Raw genomic sequence first — 26,464 nt, forward strand, 5'->3', positions numbered from 1 at the left:
ATCTTTTTTTTTCTTTCAGCTCCTATGTTAGGTTTGATATAATTCGAAGGCTCCTGACCAGGGTTTTTGGATGCAACATAATCATGGTGATGGGAGTCACAGATATTGATGATAAAATAATCAGAAGAGCCAGTGAGGTAAGTGTGGAAGGCTTATGTTTATCGATAACTTGACCATCGTTCTGACCTTTATCTGACAGTTGTTCTTTGTTGTATTTTATAAGTAGTTGTCATATTTTGGAGCCCCGGTGGCGCAGTGGTTAAGAGCTCAGCTGCTGACCAAAAGGTCAGCAGTTCGAATCCACCAGCTGCGTCTTGGAAAGCCTGTGGGGCAGTTCTACTCTGTCCTGTAGGGTTGCTAGGAGTTGGAATTGACTCAGAGGCAACAGGTTTGGTTTTTGGTTTTGTCGTATTTTTTTATTCACGTATGACTCAACAAGTACAACTTATTAAATGACTCAATGCAGGTTACCAGAGCGATCTTTGTTGTCCTCGTAAAGGAAATGAAAGCCTATTTAATTTTGGTCACCAAAACATTTTAACAAATTGCTTCATTCTCTGGTGGTGTCCTGTCTTGAGTCTGTAACCCGTCTGCTATCCTCTCAGCCTCCAAGGTGAGTAACTAACCCCCTCTTTGGAAAGCGGATCAGGCCCACGGACACCTGACGTTGGATACGTTCACAGTTCTGCTCACGGTACCTTTTATTTCTGTGCTTCCTGACGGCTTAAAAAGATTTTGTGTCTACTGCCATCTGGTCTCAGAACAATCCTGTGTGCTAGGCAGAGGAGACCTTGTTGTGCCTTTTTTTACATATGTTTAATTTATTTTTTTTTTAACTTAATTTTGAAGTAATTTTAGACCTACAGAAAAATCTCAAGACCAGTGGAGAGAACCGTTGAATCCCCTTTGCCAGGATTTCTCACTTGTGTTTTACGTGTGCGTGGGAGTCAGCTCCATGGCAACTGTTAAAAAAAAAAAAAAAAATGACCAGGTTTTCCCCACCTTCACTCTCTGTAGCCTTTTCCTGACGTGATACCCAGTCTTCAGTGCAGTGGATTAAATTGTGTCCATAGAGAGTTAAGTCCTAATCCCTGTACCTATAAATATGATCCTGTTCGGAAATAGGAGGGTTTTTGCTATGGTAATGAGGCTGTACCAGAGCAGAGTGAGTCCTAAATCTAATCAGTTCTAGGTAGTGCCTTCTAGAAAGAGGAGAGTAGAAACTGAGACACCCAGGGCAGGGGAGATGCTGTGCCAAGATAGAGGTGGCTGAGAGGAAGGTCAGGGGCAGTCGCGGGGAGCCTCCATGGGCTCTCCTCAGATGGTTGGGGCGTGGAGCGAGTGCCGGATCACTGCCCTCCTGGCAGAGCAGGTTTGCGAAGCTCTTTGACTTTGTCTTTTTGGTAACGTGGTCTTTCTTATAAACAAGCTATTCTGATCAAATGTCACTGCTCTTTGCTGGACCTGCTTGGCTGTAATGGCCTTCTCCCTTGCTTGTCTCTGTTAGGGTGCTGTTTCTAAGGGCCATCCTTTCCGGACGTTTTTCTCCGGTCTCATAACTCAGGGTGGTTTGTAGTGCAGTACAGCCCAATCGTCATTTGTTTGTTAGTTAGGATGGCTGAGTATTTATTTCCTTTCCCTGAATCTGACGAGGGAATTTAATAAAGCTGACCTTATTTAGATGCAAGCAGTTTTCCTGCATCTAGTCTCCAGATATCATTGCCATTTAGCACTGCTTTCTTTAAACACTTTGATACTACGGACATTTTCAAGCATACGTGAAATAGAGTAATACGGTGACCCCCACGTGCCCATCCCCCAGCTCCAGCATTTCACAGGGTTTTGTACGGTGACCCCCACGTGCCCGTCAGCCAGCTCCAGCATTTCACAGGGTTTTGTACGGTGACCCCCACGTGCCCGTCAGCCAGCTCCAGCATTTCACAGGGTTTTGTACGGTGACCCCCACGTGCCCGTCAGCCAGCTCCAGCATTTCACAGGGTTTTGTACGGTGACCCCCACGTGCCCGTCAGCCAGCTCCAGCATTTCACAGAGTTTTGTACGGTGACCCCCATGTGCCCGTCCGCCAGCTCCAGCATTTCTCAGCGTTTTGCCATGCCATCATTGCTTTTTCTGGCTGTCATGTGTTGGGCATCCAGATGGTGACTGTAGCTGGCAACTATATTACTTTGAGAGTATGTTTTTCCCTTTTGGCTTCTAATACGGTACTTTTCTGAAGTCTGGTTAATTAGACGGTGTCTGTAGTGCTTTGTTTTCATTTACTGGATTTCTTAAATATTTTTTTTTCAAATGAATGAGTTTTGAATCATTTTACCATGTCTTTCACTGTGGCTTTCTTTCCTCTTTAACATTTTCTCAACTCGCCACCCCCCCACCCATCTTTCTTGGAAACGCTTGAATATGCTCCGACTCGCCTGACAGTGATCGTTTTGGCAAGGTTTTGGATGATATGACAGAAGTGGGGCAGACTGGTGATGAAAGCATTGAAACGGGAAGTCAGAAGGCCACCTTCTGGCTGGGGACACTGGCTTATATGCGGTTTAATTTTCTTGTTTATTAAATGAGCGTGGTGCTCCTCTTAGATCTCACGTGGGCAGTTAGAGACGCAGGGTGAGGAAGTCCTCAGGGCGAACTCTGTGGGACTAATTATTGTTATGGCCACGGAGCCCTGGTGGCACAGTGGTTAAGAGGTAAGACAAGCTTCGGCTGCTAACCAAAAGGTTGGCAGTTTGAATCTACCAGCCGCTCCTATATTTTAAAAACTACTTTTAAAGGATCACCTCTTTTGCTTTTTCCAGTTAGAAATTTTAATAATTATTTATGTCTGCAAATTGTTAAATTATGAAATTTATAGAAAAACAAATTGAGTACATTATGCTTTTGTGATTTTAAAGCATGTACGTGCGTGTACGTAGTATTTTTAAGTCAGTGTATTTTTATGGTGTTTTATAGTCTGCTTTTCCCATTTGTTACACTTTGAGTGTTTTCTCACGTTCTTAAATATTTCTGAACGTTTTTAAGTAGCCATGTAGTACTTGACCCCATGAATGTCTTTTAATGTGATGGTAGTAAAACTGTTAGAAGAGTCACGATTTGGTTGGGGCGGGATGTGCTGGAGGAGACAGGGCTGGGATGCGGGCAGTCAGAGAAGGAGATGAGGAGCCAGGAGTCAGGAGAGACAACATCCTCGATTTTGAAGTCTTAGGTTTTTTCCAGAGGAGCCCTGGTGGTGCAGTGGTTAAGTGCTTCCTGCTAATGGAAAGGCTAGCGGTTCAAACCCACCCAGCAGCTCTGTGGGAGAAAGGCTGGGCAGTCTGCACGTGTAAAGATTATGGCCTAGAAAACTCTATGGGGTGGCTCTACTTTGTCACGTGGGGGCGCTGTGATTTGAAATTAACTTGGCAACACCTAACAACAAGAGGTTATTTCCATATTCTGCTGTTTTCTTTCAAATTTATTTCATAGAAATGATGTCATATTTTCAATCAGGTTTTCTTTTTAATAGCTAGATAGTATTCCGAAAGGAGCCCTGGTGGCACTGTGGTTCAGAGTGCTCTGCTGCTAACCAAAAGGTCAGCAGTTTGACCTCTCCAGCTGCTCTGCGGTAGAAAAATGTGGCAGTCTGCTTTCTTAAAGATTTACAGCCTTGGCAACTCTGTGGGGCAGTTCTCCTCTGTCCCGTAGGGTTTCTGTGAGTCTGCGATGGGTTTGTTTGTGTTTTGGTTAGATAGTATTCTATTGTATGTGGCTATTCAGTAGTTTGCTTAGCTATTCCCCTATTTTTGAGTATTTGTGTTGTTTCTAGCTGTTAAAAATAGCCCTGCTGTGAATTTGTTTTTCTTTTGTTTGTCTTCTTAAACACATCTCCCAAAGTGTAATTCCCAGGCCACAGAGTGAGTTGCTTATTTTATAAGTTTTGTAACTTTTCTTAAAGTCGAATTGTTTTATAGGGAGATTACTGGCAGTGCTGTAAATTGGTTCCAAATTAGAGTATATTTCCTCACGTCTTCACCCTCAGTGGATCTTACCATTTTTATTTGGTTTTGGTAGTTTTCTAAGCGCATCATATCACCTAGAATCAGTTGTCATTTCCAGAATTGTTCATAAGCATGTCCTGAACACCTGTCCTGGGCTGTGTGTGCAGAAATGAGCAAGAAATAACCCTTTCCCTTGAGCTTGTGGTCCACGGAGGAAGGTGGAGCTGCAGACAGTTGCTTAGTGTATAATGTAGCCCAGAGCCAAGATAGAGAAATGCACAGGAGATCGCGTGGCCTCCCGAAGCTCAGAGATGACTTATTAGGGGATATATGGCCAAGCAGAATCCTGAAGGTCAGGAGGGGTTAGACACATGAAGAACAGGAGCTGCTAAGGACACCCTGGGCAGAGGGACGGGCTTGGAAAGAGACAGAGCGATAAGCTCTAAATGGCGTGTTCTGTGTGGGACACCAAAAAGTCCAGTATTGATAAAAAGTATGTGGTGGGCATTGGCGGATGAAGCTGGACAGATAGTCGGATCATCCTGGGTGTGATGGTTAAGGTTGTGTGTCAACTTGGCTGGGCCATGATTCTCAGTGGTTTGGCAGTTAGGATGTTATTTGGTGGTCGTATGATGTTGAGATTTGCTATAATGTGATCACCTCTATGATGGAAACAGCTCTGAGTAGCCAGTCAGCCAAAAGGGAGTTTCCTTGGGCGTGTGGCCTACATGGAGTATAAGTAGACGTTCTGGCAAGGCTGGTGGGCTTTTGCTCACTCTGGATGCCGCAGCTGGCTCCTGCTCATCTGACCTCCAGTTCTTAGGACTTGAGCTAGCAGCTTACCTTTGGTCTTGCCTGCCAATCTTGGGATTCATTGATCTTTGCAGCCTGTTAGCAGCAGCCCTGCTTTCTGACCTTCCGATCTTGGGTTCACTAGCCCCTGTGGCTACGTAAATCAGGAGAAGCCTTCAGCCTGACCCACAGACTTGGGACATTTCAACCTCTACAATCGTGTGAGCCATTTCCTTGATATAAATCTTTTAAAAGTATATTTATATGCTTCACTGGTTCTGTTTCCCTAGAGAACCCAGTGTAAGACAACAGGCCTGATAGAACTTATTGAAGAGCTTGGACTTTATTCTATGGGGTTTTGGAGCATTTTAAGCAAAGGAGTAGCTTGGCCAACTGTACAATAGCTCATCTGGCTCTAGTGTGAGACTAGGTATGAGGTGTTTGGAGATGGGGAGGGTCTGACCAGAGATGGAGAGACCACTTGGGAGCAGTGGTGGTGGGATGGCTGGGCGGATAACAGAGAGGGAGCAGGTTTCACATGTGTGAAGAGACTGAGGGAATTTACTCCGGGAAATGTTGAGTTCGAGGTACCTAAAGAAACCGAAATTCACTCACCTAGGCACAGACTGAGAGGTGAGAAGGAAAAGCAAAGAGTCCCAATATCCCTTTGAAACCTGTTGGGATAGTCCAAGTGTGAGTTGAAGATGGAATGAACAGAGGTATTTGCTGGGCAGGGTTAACCCAGGAGACGCTAAGAAGAAGTCCTGATCTGACGTGGACCTAGCTAGCGGAATTTGGAAGGCAAACAGGAGAAAGGAATGACTGACTTCTGACCCTGGCGGTGCCGTGGTTAAGAGCTGTGGCTGTAAGTGTTGACCTTTTGATTTCATATAGGTAGTTTTTTAGTACAACACCATTCTTACGGGTAATACCCTTTATTTTGTGTACAGTACTTCTATTTCACTAAAAGGCGATCTCAGGATGGTTTCAGTTCGAGATTTAAAGAGAGTCAAAGGGCAGCAGTCTCAGGGAGTCCCCTGGTCTCAACTGGTCCAGTTAGTCTGGACTGTTTTAAGATTTTGAATTTTGTTCTGCATTTTTCTTCCATTCTATCTGGGACCATCTATTGTGATGCTGGTCAGAATGGTCATTGATGGTAGCTGGGCACCATCTAGTTCTTCTGGTCTCATGGTAGATGAGGCTGTGATGGTCAGGTTCTTGAGGGAGCCTAATATAAAAGGAGTTGTAGGAGGAGGGAGTGGGAGAAGGTCAAGAGCTAGGCTGGGGCCGCAGGTGCTGCAGGAGATGGGGCAGCAGTGTTGACAGGTAGAGAAGTAGATGAAGAGCCAGGCCTCAGGGGGAGAGAATCTCAGGAAGGAGGAGGTCATCAGCAGTGGAAAGGTAGGAAGAGCGAGGAGTTCTTTAGAGAATTTTACGAACAGCGTGAGGAGGAATTGTTTGTTACTTTTCAATTTACTGATGCTTAGATAATGAAAACAGAGCCTGACTGGTGCGAGAGGTTTGCAGTTGGCTGCTAACATAAAGGTTGGCATTTCAAACTAACCTAGTGGTGCCATGGCAGAAAGGCCTGGGGATCACAGCCCAGAAAACCCACTGGAGCAGTTCTGCTCTGTAATACACAGGGTCTCCGTGAATTGGGGGCCACCTCAACTACAGCTAACAACAACAAGATTATGAAAAAATTGGTAGAATTGGCTTAAAGACACTAAACAGAGAGAATGTTTAAACAAGTCTGGAATAAGAATTAAAAGGGGCATGGCATATTTGCATATTAAATTTTAGTTATGTGTGTCTCAGAGTGAATCAAACCACAGTTACTCTTTTTATGTCTCAGAACCCTAGCTTGAGCACCCTGGCTTTTTGGGAAGAAAGCAGAACACTTTTATGAAAGCCTGGACCCTCCATCTGAGTGCTAAGGGTCTGACCCCGTGGGGATCCCCTACTAGGGAGAGGGCTAACTTGAACTTACTTATGACAAGGGAGAGCTGGACTGAAGCAACGCCACCACCTTGTAGAGTTTTATGGTGAGTGAGAGAGAACAGTGCTACCCCAGTATGTGATAGGATGAACCACTTAAACATTAAGTTTAAAAATTCAGCTGTTAGAATGCGTTTCCCCCTCCTCGTCACCGGCAGCAGTAGCACGGTATTCCTAGCTGAGCTCAGACTACGTTACAGTTACAGTTCACTTCCATTCATGGACATTTGTGAACATGGACTCCAGGGTTGCACAGCGTAAGCTGCAACAGCCATGTGTGGGAAAAGGAGAATTGTGTATTTGGGGAATGTTATGCTTGGGAAGGAGCCTGGTAGCACAGTGTTTAAGAGCCACGGCTGCTAACCAAAGGGTTGGCAGTTGGAATTCACCAGCCACCCCTTGGAAACCCTATGAGGCAGTTCTGCTCTGTCCTGTAGGGTCACTGTGAGTTGGAATCGACTTGATGGCACCTTTTTTTTTTTTTTAATGCTTGGCAAGCCATTTAAATATGTGTGTTTGTATGTGTGCGTGTATGTTCGTATGTAAATGTGTGTGCTTGTGTATTATTCACCTTTTGGAACTAGACAAGTTGATTCTAAAGTTGATGTGGAAAAACAAAAATAGGAACAGCAAGGAAAAGCCTGTAAAAGAATCTTGAGGAGTGAGTCGCGTTTCCAGATATTAAAACATGTAAAACAGCTGTGTCGTTGTTGTTGTTGTTAGGTGCCGTCGAGTCGGTTCTGACTCATAGTGACCCTACGCACAACAGAATGAAACACTGCCCGGTCCTGCGCCATCATTACAGTCGTTGTTATGCTTGAGCTCATTGTTGCAGCCACTGTGTCAGTCCACCTCATTGAGGCTCTTCCTCTTTTCCACTGATCCTGTCCTCTGCCAAGCATGGTGTCCTTCTCCAGGGGCTGATCCCTCCAGATGACATGTCCAAAGTATGTAAGACACAGTTTCGCCATCCTTGCCTCTAAGGAGCATTCTGGCCACGCTTCGTCCAAGACAGATTTGTTCGTTCTTTTGGCAACGCGTGGTATATTTAATATTCTTCACCAACACAATTCAAAGGCGTCAACTCTTCTTCGGTCTTCCTTGTTCATTGTCCAGCTTTCACATGCATGTGATGCAGTTGAAAATACCATGGCTTGGGTCATGCACACCTTAGTCTTCAGGGTGACATCTTTGCTCTTCAACACTTTGAAGAGGTCCTTTGCAGCAGATTTACCCAATGCAATGCATCTTTTGATTTCTTGACTGCTGCTTCCATGGCTGTTGATTGTGGATCCAAGTAAAATGAAATCCTTGACAACTTCAATCTTTTCTCTGTTTATCATGATGTTGCACATTGGTCCAGTTGTGAGGATTTTTGTTTTCTTTATGTTGAGGTATAATCCATACTGAAGACTGTGGTCTTTGATCTTCATTAGTAAGTCCCCCACGTGTCTGTCAGTTTGTCGTACCGTGGGGGCTTGTGTGTGGCTGTGATGCTCGAAGCTATGCCACCGGTAAAACAGCTGAAGAGAAATTGAAATCCTTGTGCATCGCTAGTGGGAATATAACTGAAAACAGTTTAGCCATCCTCATCATGTGGAGCCGCTGTGTGGGTTTGAACTGCCAACCTTTCAGCGGTCGAGCGCTTAGCTTTTGCATCACCAAGGCTCCTAGAATCACTGTATGACCCAGAAGTCTCCCTCTGAGATAATACACTGAGCGACTTGAAAGCAGGAACTTAGATACATGTGAATCAGTGTTCATTGAGGTATTTTTTACATTGGCTGGACGATGGCACCAGCCCACACTGTCCATCAACAGGTGGCTGGATAAACAAAGTGTGGTGTGTACATACGTGGTGTTCTTCAGCTATAAACGGAAGTGAAGTCCTGATACATGCTATGACATGAGTGAACCTTGAAAACACCATGCTGAGTGAAATAATCAGACACAAAAGGACAGAAACTGTGTGATTCTACGTTGTGAAATATCTAGAGTGGACGAATGCATAGAGACAGACGTTTACCAGGGGTTACCAGGGACTGCGGGGAAGAAGCAAACGGGAATTACTGGCGAAGGGTGTTGAGTTTCTGTTCAAGGTGATATAAAATACTTGGAAATGGATAGTGGTGATGATGGTGCGACACGGAGGATGTAATGAATGTCACTGCATTCTGCACTTAAGAATGGTTAAAATGGCAAACAGTGAAATAAAAGAAATATAGAAAGAAAATTTTTTTAAATATTGTCTTTCCTTCCCCATTTCCAAGCAACCACTGATCTGCTTTCTGTCACTATAAACGCTGTAGGACTTAAATATTGTGGTACAGATAATGGAAGAGACTAGGAAGCCTGGAAATAGACACGATAAGCAATGGGAATTTGCCTTATGATAAAGATGGCATTTCACGTCAGTGGGGGAAAAGATGGATTGTTCAGTAAAAGATGTTGATAGTCGGGGTAGCCATCTGGGGAAAAAATAAAGTTGGATGCATGCTTCTGTCCTAGTTATCTAGTGCTGCTGTAACAGAAATACCACAAGTGCATGGCTTTAACAAAGAGAAATTTATTTTCTCAAAGTCTAGTAGGCTGGAAGTCCAAATTCAGGGCGTCAGCTCCAGGGGAAGGCTTTCTGTCTTTACTGGCTCTGAAGGAAGGTCCTTCTCGTCAATCTTCCCCTGGACTAAGAGCTTCTCCGTGTAGGAACCCCGGGTCCAAAGACGCGCTCTACTCCTGGCACTGCTTTCTTGGTAGCATGAGGTCCCCAACTCTCTGCTTGCTTCCTTTTCCTTTTATTTTTTGTAAGATAAAAGGTGGTGCAGGCCACGTCCCCGGAAAACTCATTTTACGTTGGCTCAGGGATGTGACCTGAGCAAGGGGTGTTATATCCCACCCCAATCCTCTTTAAAAATTGCAATCACAAAATGGAGGACAACCACACAATATTGGGAATTGTGGCCTAACCAAGTTCACATATTTTTGGGGGACACAATTCAATCCATGACAACTTCACAACCAAATTCTAGGTGGGTCAAATACTTAGATATAAAACCAGTGAAACCACAAATTCGTAGAAGAAAGCATGTGGTACTTTCTATTACCTTATATTGGAGGAGGCTTTTCTGTTTCCGAACCCAGAAGGCATTTATGGGAAAAGATTGATAAATATGAAAGATTTATGTGTATGGAAAGGTGAAATTGTCTGTATGCCATAAAATACCTTAAAGTTGAAAAACCATGAGAAATTCATATCAGAGATAAAAGGTTAAGTTCATTAATATAAGAGAAAACCCTTGAAACCAAACCCATTGCCGTTGAGTGATTCCAACTCATAGCGATCCTATAGGACGGAGTAGGACTCCGCCATAGGGGTCCCAGGGAGCAGCTGGTGGATTTGAGCTGCTCATGTTTTGATGAGCAGCCAAGCTCTAAACCACTGTGCCACAGGCCTCCTAATATAAGGTACTTACTACAAATTAATAGAAAAGGCTTTGTACTCAATAGGAAAATGGGTATGTGTAATTACAGTTACTTGAAATAAGTGGTTCTTAAACATGAGATGTTCAAACTCAACTCAAAATAAGAGAAGGAAAAATTAAAATGACAAATAAAAGCATTTTTAAGCTATCTTGTTGACAAAGCCTAAAAGTTTGTTGACACCACTGTAAGGGTACAGGAAAATAAGCACTCTCTTCTTGCATTGCTGATCAGGTTTTAATTGGTACAACTTCCGGGAAAGGCAGTTTGTCAGTAGGAGCCCTGATAGTGCAGTGGTTGAGCGGTTGGCTGCTAACCCAGAGATGGGCGGTTTGAACCCGCTCAGTGACTCCTCAGGAGAAAAACCCGGCAATCAGCTCCTGTAAAGATCAGAGCCTACAAAACCCGACAAGGCAGTTCTGCTGTCGTGTGGAGTCGCTCAACTCAGCAGCACTTAACAACAACAGCAAGGTTATACATGCTAAGTTATTCTTTGACCCAGTGATCCAGCTGTTTTTCTTGTAGGTATATAGCTATCTTAGGGTTCGCCAGAATTTCAAGCTGGATTCAGAAGAGGACGTGGAACCAGGGATATCATTGCTGATGTCAGATAGGCCTTGGCTGAATGCAGAAAACACCAGGAAGATGTTTGCCTGTGTTTTATTTACTACCCAAAGGCATTTGACTGTGTGCATCATAACAGATTATGGATAATATTCCAAAGAATGGGAATTCCAGAACACTTAATTGTGCTCATGTGGAACCTGCACATAGATCAAGAGGCAGTCGTTTGAACAGAACAAGGGAATACTACATGGCTTAAAATCAGGGAAGGTGTGCACCAGGATTGTAACTTCTCACTGTACTTATTCAATCTGTATGCTGAGCAAATAATCTGAGAAGCTGGACTATATGAAGAAGAACGGGGCATCAGGCTTGGAGGAAGACTCACTAACAACCTGCGTTATGCAGATGACACAACCTTCCTGAAAGTGAAGAGGACTTGAAACGCTTACTGATGTCAGTCAAAGACCACAGCCTTCAGTATGGATTACATCTCAGTGTAAAGAAAACGAAAATCCTCACAACTGGACCAGTAAGCAACGTCATGATAAACAGATAAGACTGAAGTTGTGAAGGATTTCGTTTTACTTGGATCCACGGTCGCACTCACAGATGCAGCAGAATCTGCGAAGGACCTCTTTAAAGTGTTAAAAGCAAAGATGTCACTTTAAGGGCTGAGGTGCGCCTGACCCAAGCCATGGTGTTTTCAGTCACCTCGTATGCATGTGGAAGCTGGACAATGAATAAGAAAGACGAAAAAAGAATTGATGCATTTGAATTGTGGTGTTGGTGAAGAATATTGAATATACCATTGACTGCCAGAAGAATGAACAAACCTGTCTTGGAAGAAGTACAGCCAGAACGCTCCTCAGAAGCGAGGATGGCGAGACTTCATCTCTTGTACTTTGGACATGTTATCAGGAAGGACCAGTTCCTGGAGAAAGACATCATGCTTGGTCAGCGAAAGAGGAAGACCCTCAACGAGATGGATTGACGCAGTGACTGCAAGATGGGCTCAGTAAGAGTTTAATATAAAATATACGCTTAATGAAAAATAAATTTACGTGTGTATGTAAATATGTAAATTAGTATGTACCAGGTATGTGTTAGATCTTACGTATGTTATCTCTTTAATAGTGATAGTAATGTGTTATTTTATATTTACGCACTTGTCTTACCCTTATACTACATTGAATCTTGACAGCAGTCTCAGGAACTCTTAGATAGTATTGTCTCTGTGCTACAAAGGCTGAGACATTTATTGACTTGTCTAAGACCACAAAGCTAAAAAAGACACTGTGGTAGCAATACTTACTTCACAAGATTTATTTATTCAGTCATCGTTCCTTGGTCGTGGGTTTTAGGAGGCACGTTGATTGCTGAGTGATGTTGTGACGTTTTAGAACCCTGGGGTGGGAGGATGTGGACATCAGCGGGCTCAGTTGGTGTCCTGGCTGCACACGTGCTGTTTAGATTGAGACAGCGGTTTACTGTATGGAGCTGATGCTTCTTTACTCGTAAATTGGGGATTTCTGCTTCACAGGGTCGTGTGAGGATCAGGCAAGGTAAATGTCATCATAGACGCTTATAAATAAACATTACTGTGTTTGAGTGGCTCACTGTTCACGCATACAAAATCAACAATTACGAATCCCGGTTAAGAAACTTACAGTGTCTCCTGTTTCTTATCATAGAATGTCTTCCCATTGTAAAAGTAATAACAGTACTGAGTAAGCCCTGTTACGTACCACAGGCCCCTTTGAGACCCAGACAGAGGCTGCAGATAAACGTGCCCCCAGAAACGGAGCGTACGTTCAGAATTAAACTTTCTGTTTCGTGCTGTTACCTCTCCCCAGAAGCCCATTCGTAGTGCCCGAGGGACATAACGCCTCATTAAAAACCCGATTCTGATGTGTCGTAGTTATTTTCAAAATATTTCTGTAGGGTCTTTAAAGCATTCTTGACTTGTTCTATATTGCATCCTGAGGGCTAATGGGTACAGTGGGAACTCAGGTTTCTTGTGATTATGTAGAATAGATGGGTTTTGCCCTTGTCTGAGAAAAGCAGAGGGTTTTTTGTTTTGATTTTGTTTGTTTGCTATTACATCATGGAAATCATGACATTTATTCCTTTTTCCTCTCTAACTGGAAAACAGGGTCAATACACTGTTGTGACTAGCTAAGCTAAAGCTAAATGCATCCCTTGTAAGGGGCGGTGCCAACCTGAGGCTGAGCCACGGCGGGGCCACGTAGCCCAGTCCCTGCTGTCTGCCCTGTCGTGGAAGAAATGAGCTGGCTTTGGGCATCGTGCAGTGGGGGATCACGCTTCTGTATGGCTCTGTCGTAAATACTCCAGACTTCTCAGTATGTTGGTCTCATTCTTTTGCAGATGAATATATCACCCACTTCTCTTGCCAGTTTTTATGAAGAAGATTTTAAACAAGATATGGCAGCCTTGAAGGTATAGTTGGTTGCTGATTTTCCTATCCCCGGGGATAAAAAGCTTGAACAATGAAAACCAGTTGTGGCGGCTCTGGGAAACACATACATTTTCTCTTTATTTCAGGTACTCCCACCCACAGTGTACTTGAGGGTAACTGAAAATATTCCTCAGATAATTTCTTTCATTGAGGGAATAATTGCTAACGGACATGCTTATTCAACGTCGAAAGGTAGGGTGTATATCAAAACTGATGATTGGTAATACTGGTAAGGTTTTGAGAAAACAGACATATTTATGAATTGTTGGAACTCAGGGCAAGTGTTTTAAGGTTTTTCTTGGTATGGTTCTTATACTGAAAATGTTAGGGGCTTTTCTGCAGTTACTTTGTCTCTTTGCAAAACTATTGAATCAATTCTTTTAAAAAATATTTTCCCCAGTCCTAGGGAGAGAACTAGCCTAGATAAAGCAAATATGACAAAATGTTAACAGTTGTTGAGTCTAGCTGGTAAGTACAAAGCCGTTCGTTGTGTTCTTCTGTCAACTGTATTTGTTTAAAAATTTTGTAACAAAAAGTTGGGGAGGAAATCAGCACCTCCAGAGGCCCCCTCCCTTCATTCCTGTGTGCGCTGTGTAATTGTTCGATGTGTGTGATGGGCGGTTGGCAAGCAGGTTGCAGACGTGGGAGCACTGCAGCCCCTCAGTGTTTCACCTTGCGTCTGAGTGATAAGGGCTTTCCTCCGCATGACCACAGTGTCATAATTAGACCAAAGACAATTAACGGTGTTCCTGAATAACACCCAATAGCCTACCCGTACTTAAATTTACCCAGTTGGCCCTAAGTTTCTTTCACGGCTTTCCCTTCACCTCCCCGAATCAGAATCTGCTCAAGGTCACGCACTGCATTTGGTTGCTGTGTCTCTTTGGTCTCTCTGAATCTAAAACAGTCTCCCCATTTTTTTTCTCCCTTGTTACGGACTTTCTGAAGAGCCTAGTAACCAGCTTAATTGTCTTAGAGAAAGTGTCATGTTCTGGATTTGTGTGGTGATTTCCGCTGGTGGAGTTTAGTGTATTTAAGGGATGCCTCTTGGAGCCTTGGTGGCGCAGTGGTTAAGAGCTTAGCTGCTAACCAAAAGGTCGACAGTTCCAATCCTCCAGCCACTCCTTGGAAACCCTGTAGGGCAGTTCTGCTCTGTCCTAGCGGGTCGCTGTGAGTCAGAATGAATTCCACAGGAGTGGGTTTGGTTTTTGGTTTTTCTTTTTTGGCTGGTAGTCTTAAGGATGAGATTAGTATTCTGGCGTTTTGCTACTTAAAAGCGGAAGCGTTGTCTTCAGCCATACCTCCTCCTTTCTAGCCATTCTTCTTAAATCTAAACCCAACCCACCCCTCATACCCCAACCATGAAATGCAGCAGAGAGGGAGCTGTTCTTTGAGTTTAAGCCTGTTCTGTACCATTTGGTGGCCAATTACATGTTGACTCAGTCTGCTCTTTAATCCCACCTAGGCTGTAGATTCTTAGGCCATGAAAGTCTTTTGCTTTTATTGAATAAGCCATTCTAGTACCCAGTCCAAAAAACCAGCCAAACCCGTAGCTGTTGAGTCAATTCCGACTCACAGCGACCCTATAGGACAGAGTAGCGTTTCCAGTGAGTGGTTGGTGGATTTGAACTGCCGACCTTTTGCTTAGTAGCCGAGCTCTTAATCACTTTGCCACCAGGGCTTTGTATCCAGTCCGGGGCTGGATATATGCAGGTGTTGAAATGCTTACTGCAAGTGATAGACACTGTTTATAGGGCTTACTGGACTGTGGGCATCTTTGCTTCATGAGTTATACTTGAGAGCATACAATCAATGCTGGGGACCCTCAGGACTCCTGTAAACATGGACGGAATTTACTCAGTAGTCTGGGCATGTGGGAGCACTTGCCGTGTTCTTATTTTTACCAGATTTGCTGTGTTGAGATTTTATTTACAAGAAAAACTTATTTTAAAGGGCTTACGTGACTAAACTGGCGTTTGCTTCAGAGAACAAAGGAATTGTTTTTCTTGTGTGGCGTAACTTGAAATAAGACATAAAACCGTGTGCTTCCATTGTTTAAGATAAGCTAATTAATGTTCATGTTTAGAGACCTTCCTCCTGGCATCCCTTAAGAATAAATGCAATTTGTTTTATTATTATGCTGTATTGTAAATTTATGATGGTAACATAACTATAACTAATTTAATAGAAATTTACATTAACTCAAATTCCATTAATTTGGAGTTTGTGACAGTTCCACAGAGACTTGGTTGTAATTTGATCTTTGAACTATTTGTGAGGAAACCATTTGTTAAATAAACTGAAAAGGGAAATAAAAGTAAAGGAAAACATTTCCTGTTTTAGAGAGCATTTTCTCTATTCTTTTAAAGCATTTTCACAGTCCTGTTTACATATGGTAGTGTTACTCATAATACTAGGAGCCTAGTCTGTCCTGGTACGTAGAGCAGCTCCCTCAGTCCCTCAGTATCTCTTCTACTTTTTATTGCTTTGTCACCACGTCGTCAGAGCTGAGTGGTAACCTGTGAATGAAAAGGAGGCGCCCTGACCTGACGAGATGGGTAGTGTGGAATCGCGGGTGGTTCGCTGGGGCCGAGGAACCTGTCCTAGCCTTCCTGCATCTTGGCCTGGAAAATGAGAACCAGTGCACACGACTTTGGGTGCTGCTTCAACCTGTCATTGGTTCGTGCGTTGTTGCTTGTTATTTGCCGATAACAAAGTTTCTTTTATCTTGGAATAACCTACTTTGGAGGCCAGTGCTCCCGATTAGGATAGTACAGATAAGAATGTATAACAGTATTAATAAAAGAAACATGAAGATTAAAAACAAAAATGTGTAAAGATTAGAAAGTTGCCGCATCTTTGGTCCTGATAGCCGTGTAAAGTTAAATGCGGTTCCTGGGTACACGGGTTTGGAGATGTGTATTTGTGATATTTATCATGGCCACTTTCACAGCCTGCGTCAGTACCGTCTTCTTCTTTAGCAGAAGCGTGACCCTGGAATCTGCAGCAGCCTGTGTAGCTGTGGGGTGCTCCTGGGTTAGCATGGGCTATTGTTAGACTCCTAGCTCTGAACAGAGCCTGGTGGTGCAGTGGTTAAAGCTTAGGCTGCTAACCAAGAGGCCGGCCATTCGAATCCACCAGCCGCTCCTTGGGAATCCTGTGGGGCAGTTCTCTGTCCTACTGGGTCATTATGTGGTGGAATCGACTTGACACCAACGGGTTTTTTTTGGTTTGTTTTTTTAGCTCTGAACATCTCACTTCTCAGCTCTGCTTCTTAAAGTCCTGCAGTCAGAGAGAGCAAAGGGTTAAAACTGGTTCTGTTCATGATCTGAGATTATCTTTACCCTCAACCTCAGAAAAAGAGAAAAGGACCATGTGTGTATCAGTAAAAGAAGTGCTGCATAGATAACTTCAGGTGTGTTGTTGTCAGGTGCCGTTGGAGTTGGTTCCGACCCATAGGACCGCACGTCCAGCAGAAGGAAGCACTGTCTGGTCCCACGCCATCCTCACAGGCGTTGCTAAGTTTCGGCCCATTGTCGGCAGCCACTGTGTCAGTCCACCGCAACTGTGGAGATGGTCTTTTTAATCTAAGTAAAAGGCAGCCTTAGGAGGTTTTTGGAGGAAGAAATAGTTTCCTTTATTACTTGGGGTGGAATATAAAGCCCAAGAGCTGAACGAGGGTTAAGGTTAACACCTTTCTTTATTCCCGTTAAGAAGATTGTCTGAATGTTTGACAGAGAATTACACTTGTGTTTTCCTGTTCACTTCCATGTGTTCATGATGTATACAAATGAATGCTTTTATGATACAGGGTTGTTGACTTAATTCTGCTCTCATTGTTTAGTAAAAGGGACCACATTAAGGCCAAATGCAATAGGCCGTCTTTAAAGTCTAGTAATATTGAGCTTAGGTAAGTGCTTATGTTTAAGATGGAGAAATGATGCCTTTCATAATTACTTTTATAAAATAGGCAATGTCTACTTTGACCTGAAATCCAGAGGAGACAAGTACGGTAAACTAGTCGGCGTGGTCCTGGATCCAGTTGGAGAGCCAGGTGGGTTGACCATAGCTGAGCCCTCTGAGCCCACGTAACCTCTGCCTGGCATCGTAGCTGCTTGGGAGGCTGTAGGACGCATAGACTTGGCTTTTTCTGCTTTCCCACGTGCCTAGCCCAGAGCTGCGCACCTGCGCATACTCAGAGCGTGGTAATGTTGATCGTATGGTTGAGCTCAGTAATGTTTTAAATCTAATTTGTTTGTTTTGAATAGGTAAAACATAGAATATAAAATTCAAACTGCGAGTGAAACGTCCCTGTCTCACTCCTGCATTGGTTCCCCAGCTCTCCTCCCTGAAGGCAGCACTTCTCACCCGTTTCTCGTTTCCTTCCTGAGAATTCCTTCCCATATGAAAACATGTACACACACACACGGTAGCATACTTTAACACTCTTCACATCTTGTTCTTAGCAGATATTTCAGGTTTCCACGTGTATTTGGCTCTTGTCCCGCACTCTGTTCTTTTCTCACGATTTGTTAGATCAGCGTCCTCGTTTTTGGAGGGAGATAAGTGTATAGATGTAAATTAGAAATAATTTTAAAAGAATGCTGTTTAGGAAAACCAAACGAGAACAAAAGCAGAAGCCCTGCAGGACAAATTGCTCAAGCTAAATCTCAGTTTTTAGGCATTATCCTACTGCCTCATAAAATATTCCATTTAAGTCTAATTAGTAGCATTATTTGACTTCTCAGAAATGTTATTTCTCACTTTTACCCCATCGCTGGTATACTACTTACCCCCACACAGCGGCCAGAACAGAAGGTCTCTAGATCATTTGTGCGCATGAGGCGTGGCCGCCGAGGAGATGGCTGCCATGTGCCTTGTGGCATCATCAATACTTTTCAAAACTAAAATTATTTTCTTGTACAAAAGCAATATACAAATGTCGTTAGTTGCCATCAGGTCAGCTTCGACTAATGGAAACTGTGTGTAACAGAGCAAAATGTGACACTGTCCTGTGCTCCCATCACAGTCTTTGCTGTGTTTAAGTTTATTGTGTCAAGTCATCTCATTGAAGGTTTCTTTCATTCTCGTTGATGCTCAACTTCGCCAACCGGGATGTCCTTTTTGAACAATTGGTCTTCCCCAGTGACATGTCCGAAGTCAGCGAGTCAGAGCCTCAGCACCCTCACTTCTAAGGAACATTCTGGTTCTATGTCTTAGAAGATGGCTTCGCTCACTGCCTGGCGGTCCACAGTACGTTTGATTTTCCTCAGTAGCAGCCGCAGTTGGGATGCATCAGCTCTTCTCTCTCCTTTTTTCACTGTCCAACTTTGCATGCACATGAGACGTTTGAAAATACCATGGCTTGGGTCAAGGGCACTTTAGTCATCAAAGTGGCATCTTTACTTTTTAAACTCTCAAGAGGTCTTTTGCAGCAGATTTGCTCGGTGCAATACATCATTTGATTTCTTGACCGTTGCTTCCGTGGCTGTTGATTGTTGATCCGAGTAGAATGAAGTCTTTAACAACTTCAGTAGCTTTTCCACTTCGGTTTTTTCTCCATTTATCGTGATGTTTATCAGTCCAGTTGCGACGGTTTTTGTTTCCTTTATGTTGAGATGTAATGCCTCAGTAAGTGCTTCAAGTCATCTTCGTTTTCAGCAAGCAGAGTTGGGTCATTCGCATATTGCAGGTTGTTAATGAGTCTTCCTCCAGTCCTGATGCCCTGCTCTTCGTTTAGCTCAGCTTCTCGGATTATTTGTTCAGTATACAGGCTGAATGAGTAAAGTGAAAGGATACAACCCTGACTCATGCCTTTCCTGACTTTAAACCATGCAACATGCCTGGTTTTGTTTGAACAACTGTCTCTTAATCCGTGTACAGGTTCTGCGTGAACACAATTAAATTTTCTGAAATTCCTGTTTTTTGCATATAATATAAAAATAACAGAAAATTAGGAAATACAGACGTACAAAATAGAGGTAATAAGACTGTTCACACACAGTGAAAATTTTTTAATTCCTTGACATATATCATTTCAGGAGCAAAACTTTTAACTTTTTTATTCTTGTGGTGATACAAGAGAAAACAAATGTCTCTTAGAATGCTTCTTCGTCTGTGGTTTCCCCCTTGCAGTTGATTTGATGAAAGAAGCGTCATTAGTCTTGTGGTTTCCTGAGGTGGGATTTTGCCGCTTGTGTTCTCGTAGTGGTGTGTAACATTTCCCTCTGTCTCATGTATATTTTTTCAAGTTGGTAGCTTCATCTAGAGGCTTAATCAGATTATGAATTTCTGGACAGGTCTACTTTATAGATGGTGGTTCTTCATCAAAAGATGCGTAAGATCTCTCTGCATGTTGTTAGCTGCCAGTATTGCTCCACGCTTACATTCTTAGTTGCAAAAAGGTGATACTCTGATTCTAGCATTTCTTCTTTGTCAGTTTTCTGGAACGCTTTTATCTAGACAGATTGAGAGTTCCTAGGTGGTGCAAACGGTTAAGTGCTCAGCTGTTAGCTGAAAGGTTGGCAGTTCAAACCCACCGAGAGGCGCCTCGGAAGACAGCCCGGGGGTCTGCACCCAAAAGGTCACAGCCTTGAAAACGCTGCGGTGCATTTCTGCTCTGCACACATGGGATTGCCGAGTCAGAATCTGCTCAATGGCGCCAGACAGTAACCACAGTATAGAGATAGGCTGCTCTTCCGTTACCCAGTGGTGCACTTTGCATAGGAATGGGAGGATAAATATGCAAGTCTTTTCCTTTATTTTTACCCAGCTTCAAAATGCAGAGTTGGTTTCTCTGAAGGTAACCAATTAGACTTTTGTTTTTTAATCACCAGTGACTCCAGTACTTAAACATATTTGATATACTTAATTCTATTGCTGTTATCCTTATTGATCCTCAAATTGCCTCTTTCGCCAGTGGGAGCTTCTTCAGTTGGCTTACAAGTACTGTAAACACAAGCCTAGCAGTGCTGGATGGCTGTGTTGCTCTCTCTCTGACACGGCCAGATGTTCTGTGCATTCCCTGCCCCAGACCAGGAGTAAGTCATTTCTCCTGTAAGCCCTGTTCTCCTTTAATGGGAAAAGGTATTTTTATACCACAGTATGGGCACCAGTGGGCTCAAACATAGCAAAGATTGTGAAGATGTCATAGGACCGGGCAGTGCTTCGTTCTGTGGTGCGTTGGGTCGCTCTGAGTTGGAAGTGACTCCAGGGCCCCTAGCAACAACGTGGGCACCAAGGATACTTACTGCTGCATCAGTCATTGTTTATAGGCCTTTTCAATTGATAGAGGTAACGAACATATTTATAAATAAAATACCACATAAAAAACCCAAAACCCGTTGCCGACGAGTCGATTATGACTCACAGCAACTCTATGGGACAGAGTAGAACTGCCCCATGGGGTTTCCATGGCTGTGATCTTTACAGAAGCAGACTGCCAGTTCTTTCTCATATGGAGCAATTGATGGGTTCAAACTGCTGACCTTTTGGCTTGCAGCTGAGCGCCTAATCACTGGGCTACCAGGGCTCCTTAAAATACCACAAAAGGTCATATGAATAGTCAGATTCGCCACTGTGGATGTTTACTTAACCTCCTCTGTTTTACTTTTGTATCTCCTTTTTCCCCATATGGAAAATCTTGGGTTTGAAGGATACCAAGGGTGTTAGACTATTCAGTAATCAGAGCTTTATTCAGTCGCTTTACAGCCCAGCGGCCTCAGAATAACAGTTTCTACACCGCCACCAATGTGATTGTTGAAAACATGTTAAAAAGCTGGTGTACTGTGTTTAGTGTCCTAGCGTATTGCGGTTACGTACTACCCTGCTCCCTGTGTCCCTTGCTTAGTCGTTGTTCTGCATGTAAATGCATGTTCTGTGCTCACCACCCGTCTCTACGGTCATTTCTTCCTGAAGCCCATTCCCCAGGAAGTTCGGAGGGAAGAGCCCTTCCTTGGGAATGATAGTTCCTGGAGCTTTGCCTGTTAATGACAGTTTGCTGCCTTTTTACTCGAAAGTAAGTTTGGCTAGATAGAAAATCTTTGGCTTACCTGTTCTTAAGTATTTTTTAACTGTATTACTCAATTGTCTTCCAGCACAGTGTGTTATTAAAGTTTGATGTTATCCATAAATTTTCCTTCCATCATGTATGAGTTATTCCTTTATCTTGGGGGCCCAAAGATCTTTTTTTTTTTCCTTCTCTTTTTTCTTCTGTTACTTTGAAGTCCAGTCTTTTTATTAGTAATGAGAACGTGGTACGTCCAGTCTGACTGAGAAAAAGTGTGCGTGTCTGCGCCGACAGAAAAAGTTTTAAATCTTTAAATCCATCCAAGTTTAACTTAGAAAATGCTTGTCAGTACCACAGGGGAAAGGGTGTTATGGGAGGCTTTGTGCTCATAGAGTCTGTCCGTCCTGGTCAAGCAGTGAGAGAGGTTATGGTGAGTGTTGGTGACCTGGCCCAGGGATAGGGGCTGCACGGTGACAGCGGCTGGTGTTCTAGCTCAGAGCATCTTCCCGTTTGGTCACAAACCATGTGATCTGGCAGGACGATAATCTTCAGTCACTGACTTTTCTTCCCTTTAACATGGATCTGACAAGCAGGTCTTCCTTTTCAAGGGTTATTTACCTCCACTGAGACTATTCAAAAACAGTGGCACAGAGGAGTTCCAAAAACACTTAGAGCATTACTGAAAAAGGTAAGTTGCCTCATATGGACACTGTGTTGCATATGTATGTTCCAACCCAGTACATACAACTGGATTCCCCTACACATGACCGAAACCTAACCTGTTGCAGTTGAGTCGGTTCCGACTCATAGCGACCCTGTAGGACAGAGTAGAACTGCCCTGTAGGGTTTCCAAGGAGTGGCTGGTGGATTTGAACTGCCGACCTTTTGGTTAGCAGCCAAGCTCTTGACTGCTGGGCTCTAAACATAGGAAGTGTTGAAAATGAGATGTGTTTTAGGAAGCGAGACTGATTCAGTGTTAAAATCGTACACATACTGGTGACGCATTTCTCTTTGCACCAGACTCTGACGTTTCTGCTCTGTCCGTGCCATCCCTTCCACCTGGATAGCTTGCTTTCCTCGTTTGTGTTTGCCCGGCGAATTCCTGCCCCTTCTCCTCAGAACCTGGAAGCCTTTCCTCAGGCAGCCCCTCCGTCCCCCTTCTGTATTACTTATGTCCCTTGGCTGTTCATTCCTAGCCATTGTTTGTTTGCGTCTTTGTCTTGCCCTGTAGCCTGTAAGCTCCTGGAGGGCAGCAAGTCTGTCTTACTCATCGCTGGATAGGTAGCACTTCAAACGCGGTGTGTGTTTCCTAGGGAGTAGTGGTCTCCAGCTGATCTGAACTCTCATCGCCATTACTGTGTATACTCGACACAAGGCAGACATCATTGATTAACGACAGTTAAGAGGCCTTGAGTTGGATGTGAACAGCCAGCATTTAAACTAGTACAGTATTTGTCAGGTTTTACTAAAACGGGGCAGGAGATGCCTTGAAAATCAGGTGTAGTAACATTTTCAGAGCTATAGTAGGTCCTAATTTTTTTTTTTGGATTTAGAAGTAAATAGAAGCTGATGTTGACTCATTGTAAAACTCAGAACAACTCATATAACCTTTCTCTTCTGAGCTTTGTTACCCTTTGTCTGTGACTAATGCTCTGGCAATTTTCTTTCACTGTATATGATTATTCTCTTGTTTGGAAAAAATTATTCTGAAGCTCATGGTTGTAGATAAATATAACGTGCTCACACAAAGGGTAAGGAAAAACGAGACTACTCAGTTCAGTGTCTCTGTTGGAAACAAGGTTTTTGTGTGTATTTGAAATTTTTACTTATTTAATATAGTGACTCTGTCCTCTCTGTTGATAGACCTCATGCTTCTGACATATTTTATATAAAATTATTTAGTAGTCATTCCATCTGTCTTGCTGGAAAGAGGAAAATATATGAAGGAGGAAATGTGAAGTTACTTGTAAGAGTGAATAGAATCTTTGAGATGCGTTTCTTGTCATCACACTCTCATGGTGACTTTTGTTTGTGTGCTAATTTTAAATTTTACCCTGCTCATTAGCCATTTGTTATTGGCAGTTGATTCTGACAAACGACACTCCAGTGATTTTGCCCTATGGAAGGCATCTAAACCCCAGGAGATTTTTTGGACATCACCTTGGGGACTTGGAAGACCTGGCTGGCACATTGAATGTTCTACCATGTCAAGGTAAGGGTTTCCTGGATACTTTATGTGTTCTGTGTTTGTGTTAAAGGTTAAGCAGTGCGTGGTCTGGTCAGCAGAGGGCATAGATGTTATCAAGCTCAGGCTGAGAACCAGTGCTAAGGAGGCAGGCTGTCTGAGAAGAAAAGCTAGTGCTGGTATGACTAGCCGTAAGAAGTAAAACAAACAAAACCACTGCTTATCTGTCTCTCCTTGCATCAGCCCTTCCGTGTGTTAGTGGAAAGGCTGATTTACAGTTCAGGTCTTAACTTCCTTCCATGTCGAAGGCTGTCCCAGGTTTACCTTAATTTTTCTTCTGAGGTGGGTTTAGGAAAAAGTTTGTCGAGGAGTGGGGACATCTAGAGTGACTCCACACCTGCCGACCCAGCAGCTTGAGTGTCTTCAGGAGTGTGCAACCTTCCTTGGGCCACACAGTGCTCGTGTGCTCTTCACGGACAGATGGTTTTTTGGGAGCCTCATTTTTATTAACTAGTGAGCAGACCAGCTATCTGTGCCCCCCGCCACGCACTAACTCCCAAAGCTGGTTCTCCGTGGAATCTCATCCAGCACCCCCATCTGCTTTCACTTTCCTGCCTCCAGAATCTTGCCCCTTTGTGCCAGCTCTTTCATCTCAGGCAGCAAACACGCACAAGACTTCTCTGTATTAGGAAACCTCCAATGATTAAACAAAGATCCGCTTTTGATCCTGGATTCCCTTCTAGCGTCCACCTTATTTGTCTTTTTGTCAGCAAAGCTTCTTTAAGAGGTGCTCTGTCTTCACCACACCTCTTACGAACTGTGTGACACACGGCTGTCTGGTTTACTCCCTGCTCGTCCTGGTCACCGTGGCCTCGGTGTCCACACCCGGTTAGGAGGAAGCTGCTCACTTCTCTGTGGCCCTCTGCTGTAGCTCGTCCAGGTCACCGTGGCCTCGGTGTCCACGCCTGGTCAAGAGGAAGCCGCTCACTTCTCTGTGGTCCCTCTGCCGTAGCTTGTCCAGGTCACCGTGGTCTTGGTGTCCACGCCCGGTCAGGAGGAAGCAGCTCACTTCTCTGTGGCCCTCTGCCGTAGCTCGTCCAGGTCACTGTGGCCTCGATGTCCATGCCTGGGCAAGAGGAAGCTGCTCACTTCTCTGTGGTCCCTCTGCCATAGCTCGTCCAGGTCACCGTGGCCTCAGTGTCCATGCCTGGTCAGGAGGAAGCTGCTCACTTCTCTGTGGCCCTCTGCCGTAGCTCGTCCAGGTCACCATGGCCTCGGTGTCCATGCCTGGTCAGGAGGAAGCTGCTCACTTCTCTGTGGCCCTCTGCTGTAGCTCGTCCAGGTCACCGTGGTCTTGGTGTCCACGCCCGGTCAGGAGGAAGCTGCTCACTTCTCTGTGGTCCCTCTGCCGTAGCTCGTCCAGGTCACCGTGGCCTCGGTGTCCATGCCTGGTCAGGAGGAAGCCGCTCACTTCTCTGTGGCCCTCTGCCGTAGCTTGTCCAGGTCACCGTGGTCTTGGTGTCCATGCCCGGTCAGGAGGAAGCTGCTCACTTCTCTGTGGTCCCTCTGCCATAGCCTGCACTCTGGTTCCTCGCAGTTCTCTCGCTTTCTTTGGCTTTTGTGAAACAGCGTTCTTCTGGTGTTCTGCGTCTCTGAGTGAGTCTGCACTATGTCATTTGTGACCCTCTCTTCAGACTTCCCTTTAAATATCAGGCACTCCCTGTGGCTCTATCCTGGCCCAAATGCCTCTTTTTCTTATGTCTTCCTCCTGTGTTCTCCTTCCTTCTTCCCTAGCTTTACCTGCCATACTCATACCTGGCTGGTCTTCTGATTCTGAGTCCAGCTGTCTGTTTGACAGAGGCACCTGGTGCTGCAAAGGCACCTCAGTCAGCAGCTCTGAAGGTGAATTTACCCATCTTCTCCCAGACTTACTCTTATTCTCACGGTCCCTGTCTTAGCTAACGGCATCACCGTCTCGCCAGTTACTCAAGGTAGAATTTAATAGAGATTGTACAAATGTGCTATTCTACAGAAGTTGCCCTAGCCATACACACATGGCAATTTAAATTAATAAACATTAAATAAAATTAAAAACTCAGTTTTTCGGTCACACTAGCCACACGGCACTGCTCAAGAACTGTGCGTGGCCAGTGGCCACCATATTGGACAGCACAGATACACAGCTTGTCCATCAGTGGAGAAAGTTGTTGGACAGCGTGGTCTGGAACCTCTCCTTATGGCATATATCCCGTCTGTCAGTAGGTCTTGTTGGTGTATTTTTTTCCTGTCTAATAGTTCTCAGGTGTGTGCTCCCCTCTTGTTCAGTTCTGCTGATCTGAGATCTTTCAGCCTTCATCAGGACTATTACAGATAGGTAGCTGCTGTTGAGTTGACTTCAACTCCTGATGACCTTACGTACGACAGAAGGAAACCTTGCTTGGTACAGGGTCATCGTTAAGATCGCCAGCATGTTCCAGTCCATTGTTGTGGCTATGTGCCAGTCTCACAGAGGGTCTCCCTTGCCCTCACCAGTCCTCTGCTTCACCAAACGCGATGTCCTCCTTCCGCATTTGATCCCTCCTGCTGATATGTCCAAAGCAAGTGAGTCAGACAGTGTTCTTTTGTGATCCATGAGGTTTCATTGGCTAATTTTTGGAATTTGATTGCGAGGTCTTTCTTCCTAGTATTAGTCTGAAAGTTGCACTGAAACCTGTCCACTGTGGGTGACCCTACTGGTACTTGAAATACTGGTGGCACAGTTTCCAGCCACCACATGGGACAAAGGGACGGAGATACGGTGGAGGACTATTACGTACCCTCTTAGTGTACCTTTCTCTTGTCCAGCCTTCACACTGCCATTGGGGTGACTCTGAGATACAGATCCGGCCGCATAACTCCTTTGCTTAAATGATCACAGGGCTCCTTATTGCCTGCACTACGACGTCTGTGCTCCTTAGGTAATCTTC

At 44.2% G+C, this 26,464-nt stretch overlaps 1 protein-coding gene across 4 annotated transcripts in view; it reads left to right on the forward strand.

Moving 5' to 3' along the window:
- CARS2 (cysteinyl-tRNA synthetase 2, mitochondrial) overlaps positions 1-26,464 on the forward strand; it is a 78,983-nt gene that overhangs the window by 6,996 nt on the left and 45,523 nt on the right. For 3 of the 4 annotated variants that reach the window (XM_064275225.1, XM_064275227.1, XM_064275228.1), the window contains exons 3-7: positions 20-137; positions 13,215-13,286; positions 13,392-13,497; positions 17,276-17,359; positions 23,396-23,525. In XM_064275225.1, the coding sequence (XP_064131295.1) occupies positions 20-137; positions 13,215-13,286; positions 13,392-13,497; positions 17,276-17,359; positions 23,396-23,525 (510 nt within the window). The remainder of the gene's footprint in view (positions 1-19; positions 138-13,214; positions 13,287-13,391; positions 13,498-17,275; positions 17,360-23,395; positions 23,526-26,464) is intronic. The other variant, XM_064275226.1, reaches the window with a different exon arrangement.

This window comes from Loxodonta africana, chromosome 23 (genome assembly GCF_030014295.1).
Source record: "Loxodonta africana isolate mLoxAfr1 chromosome 23, mLoxAfr1.hap2, whole genome shotgun sequence".
Classification (NCBI taxonomy): domain Eukaryota; kingdom Metazoa; phylum Chordata; class Mammalia; order Proboscidea; family Elephantidae; genus Loxodonta; species Loxodonta africana.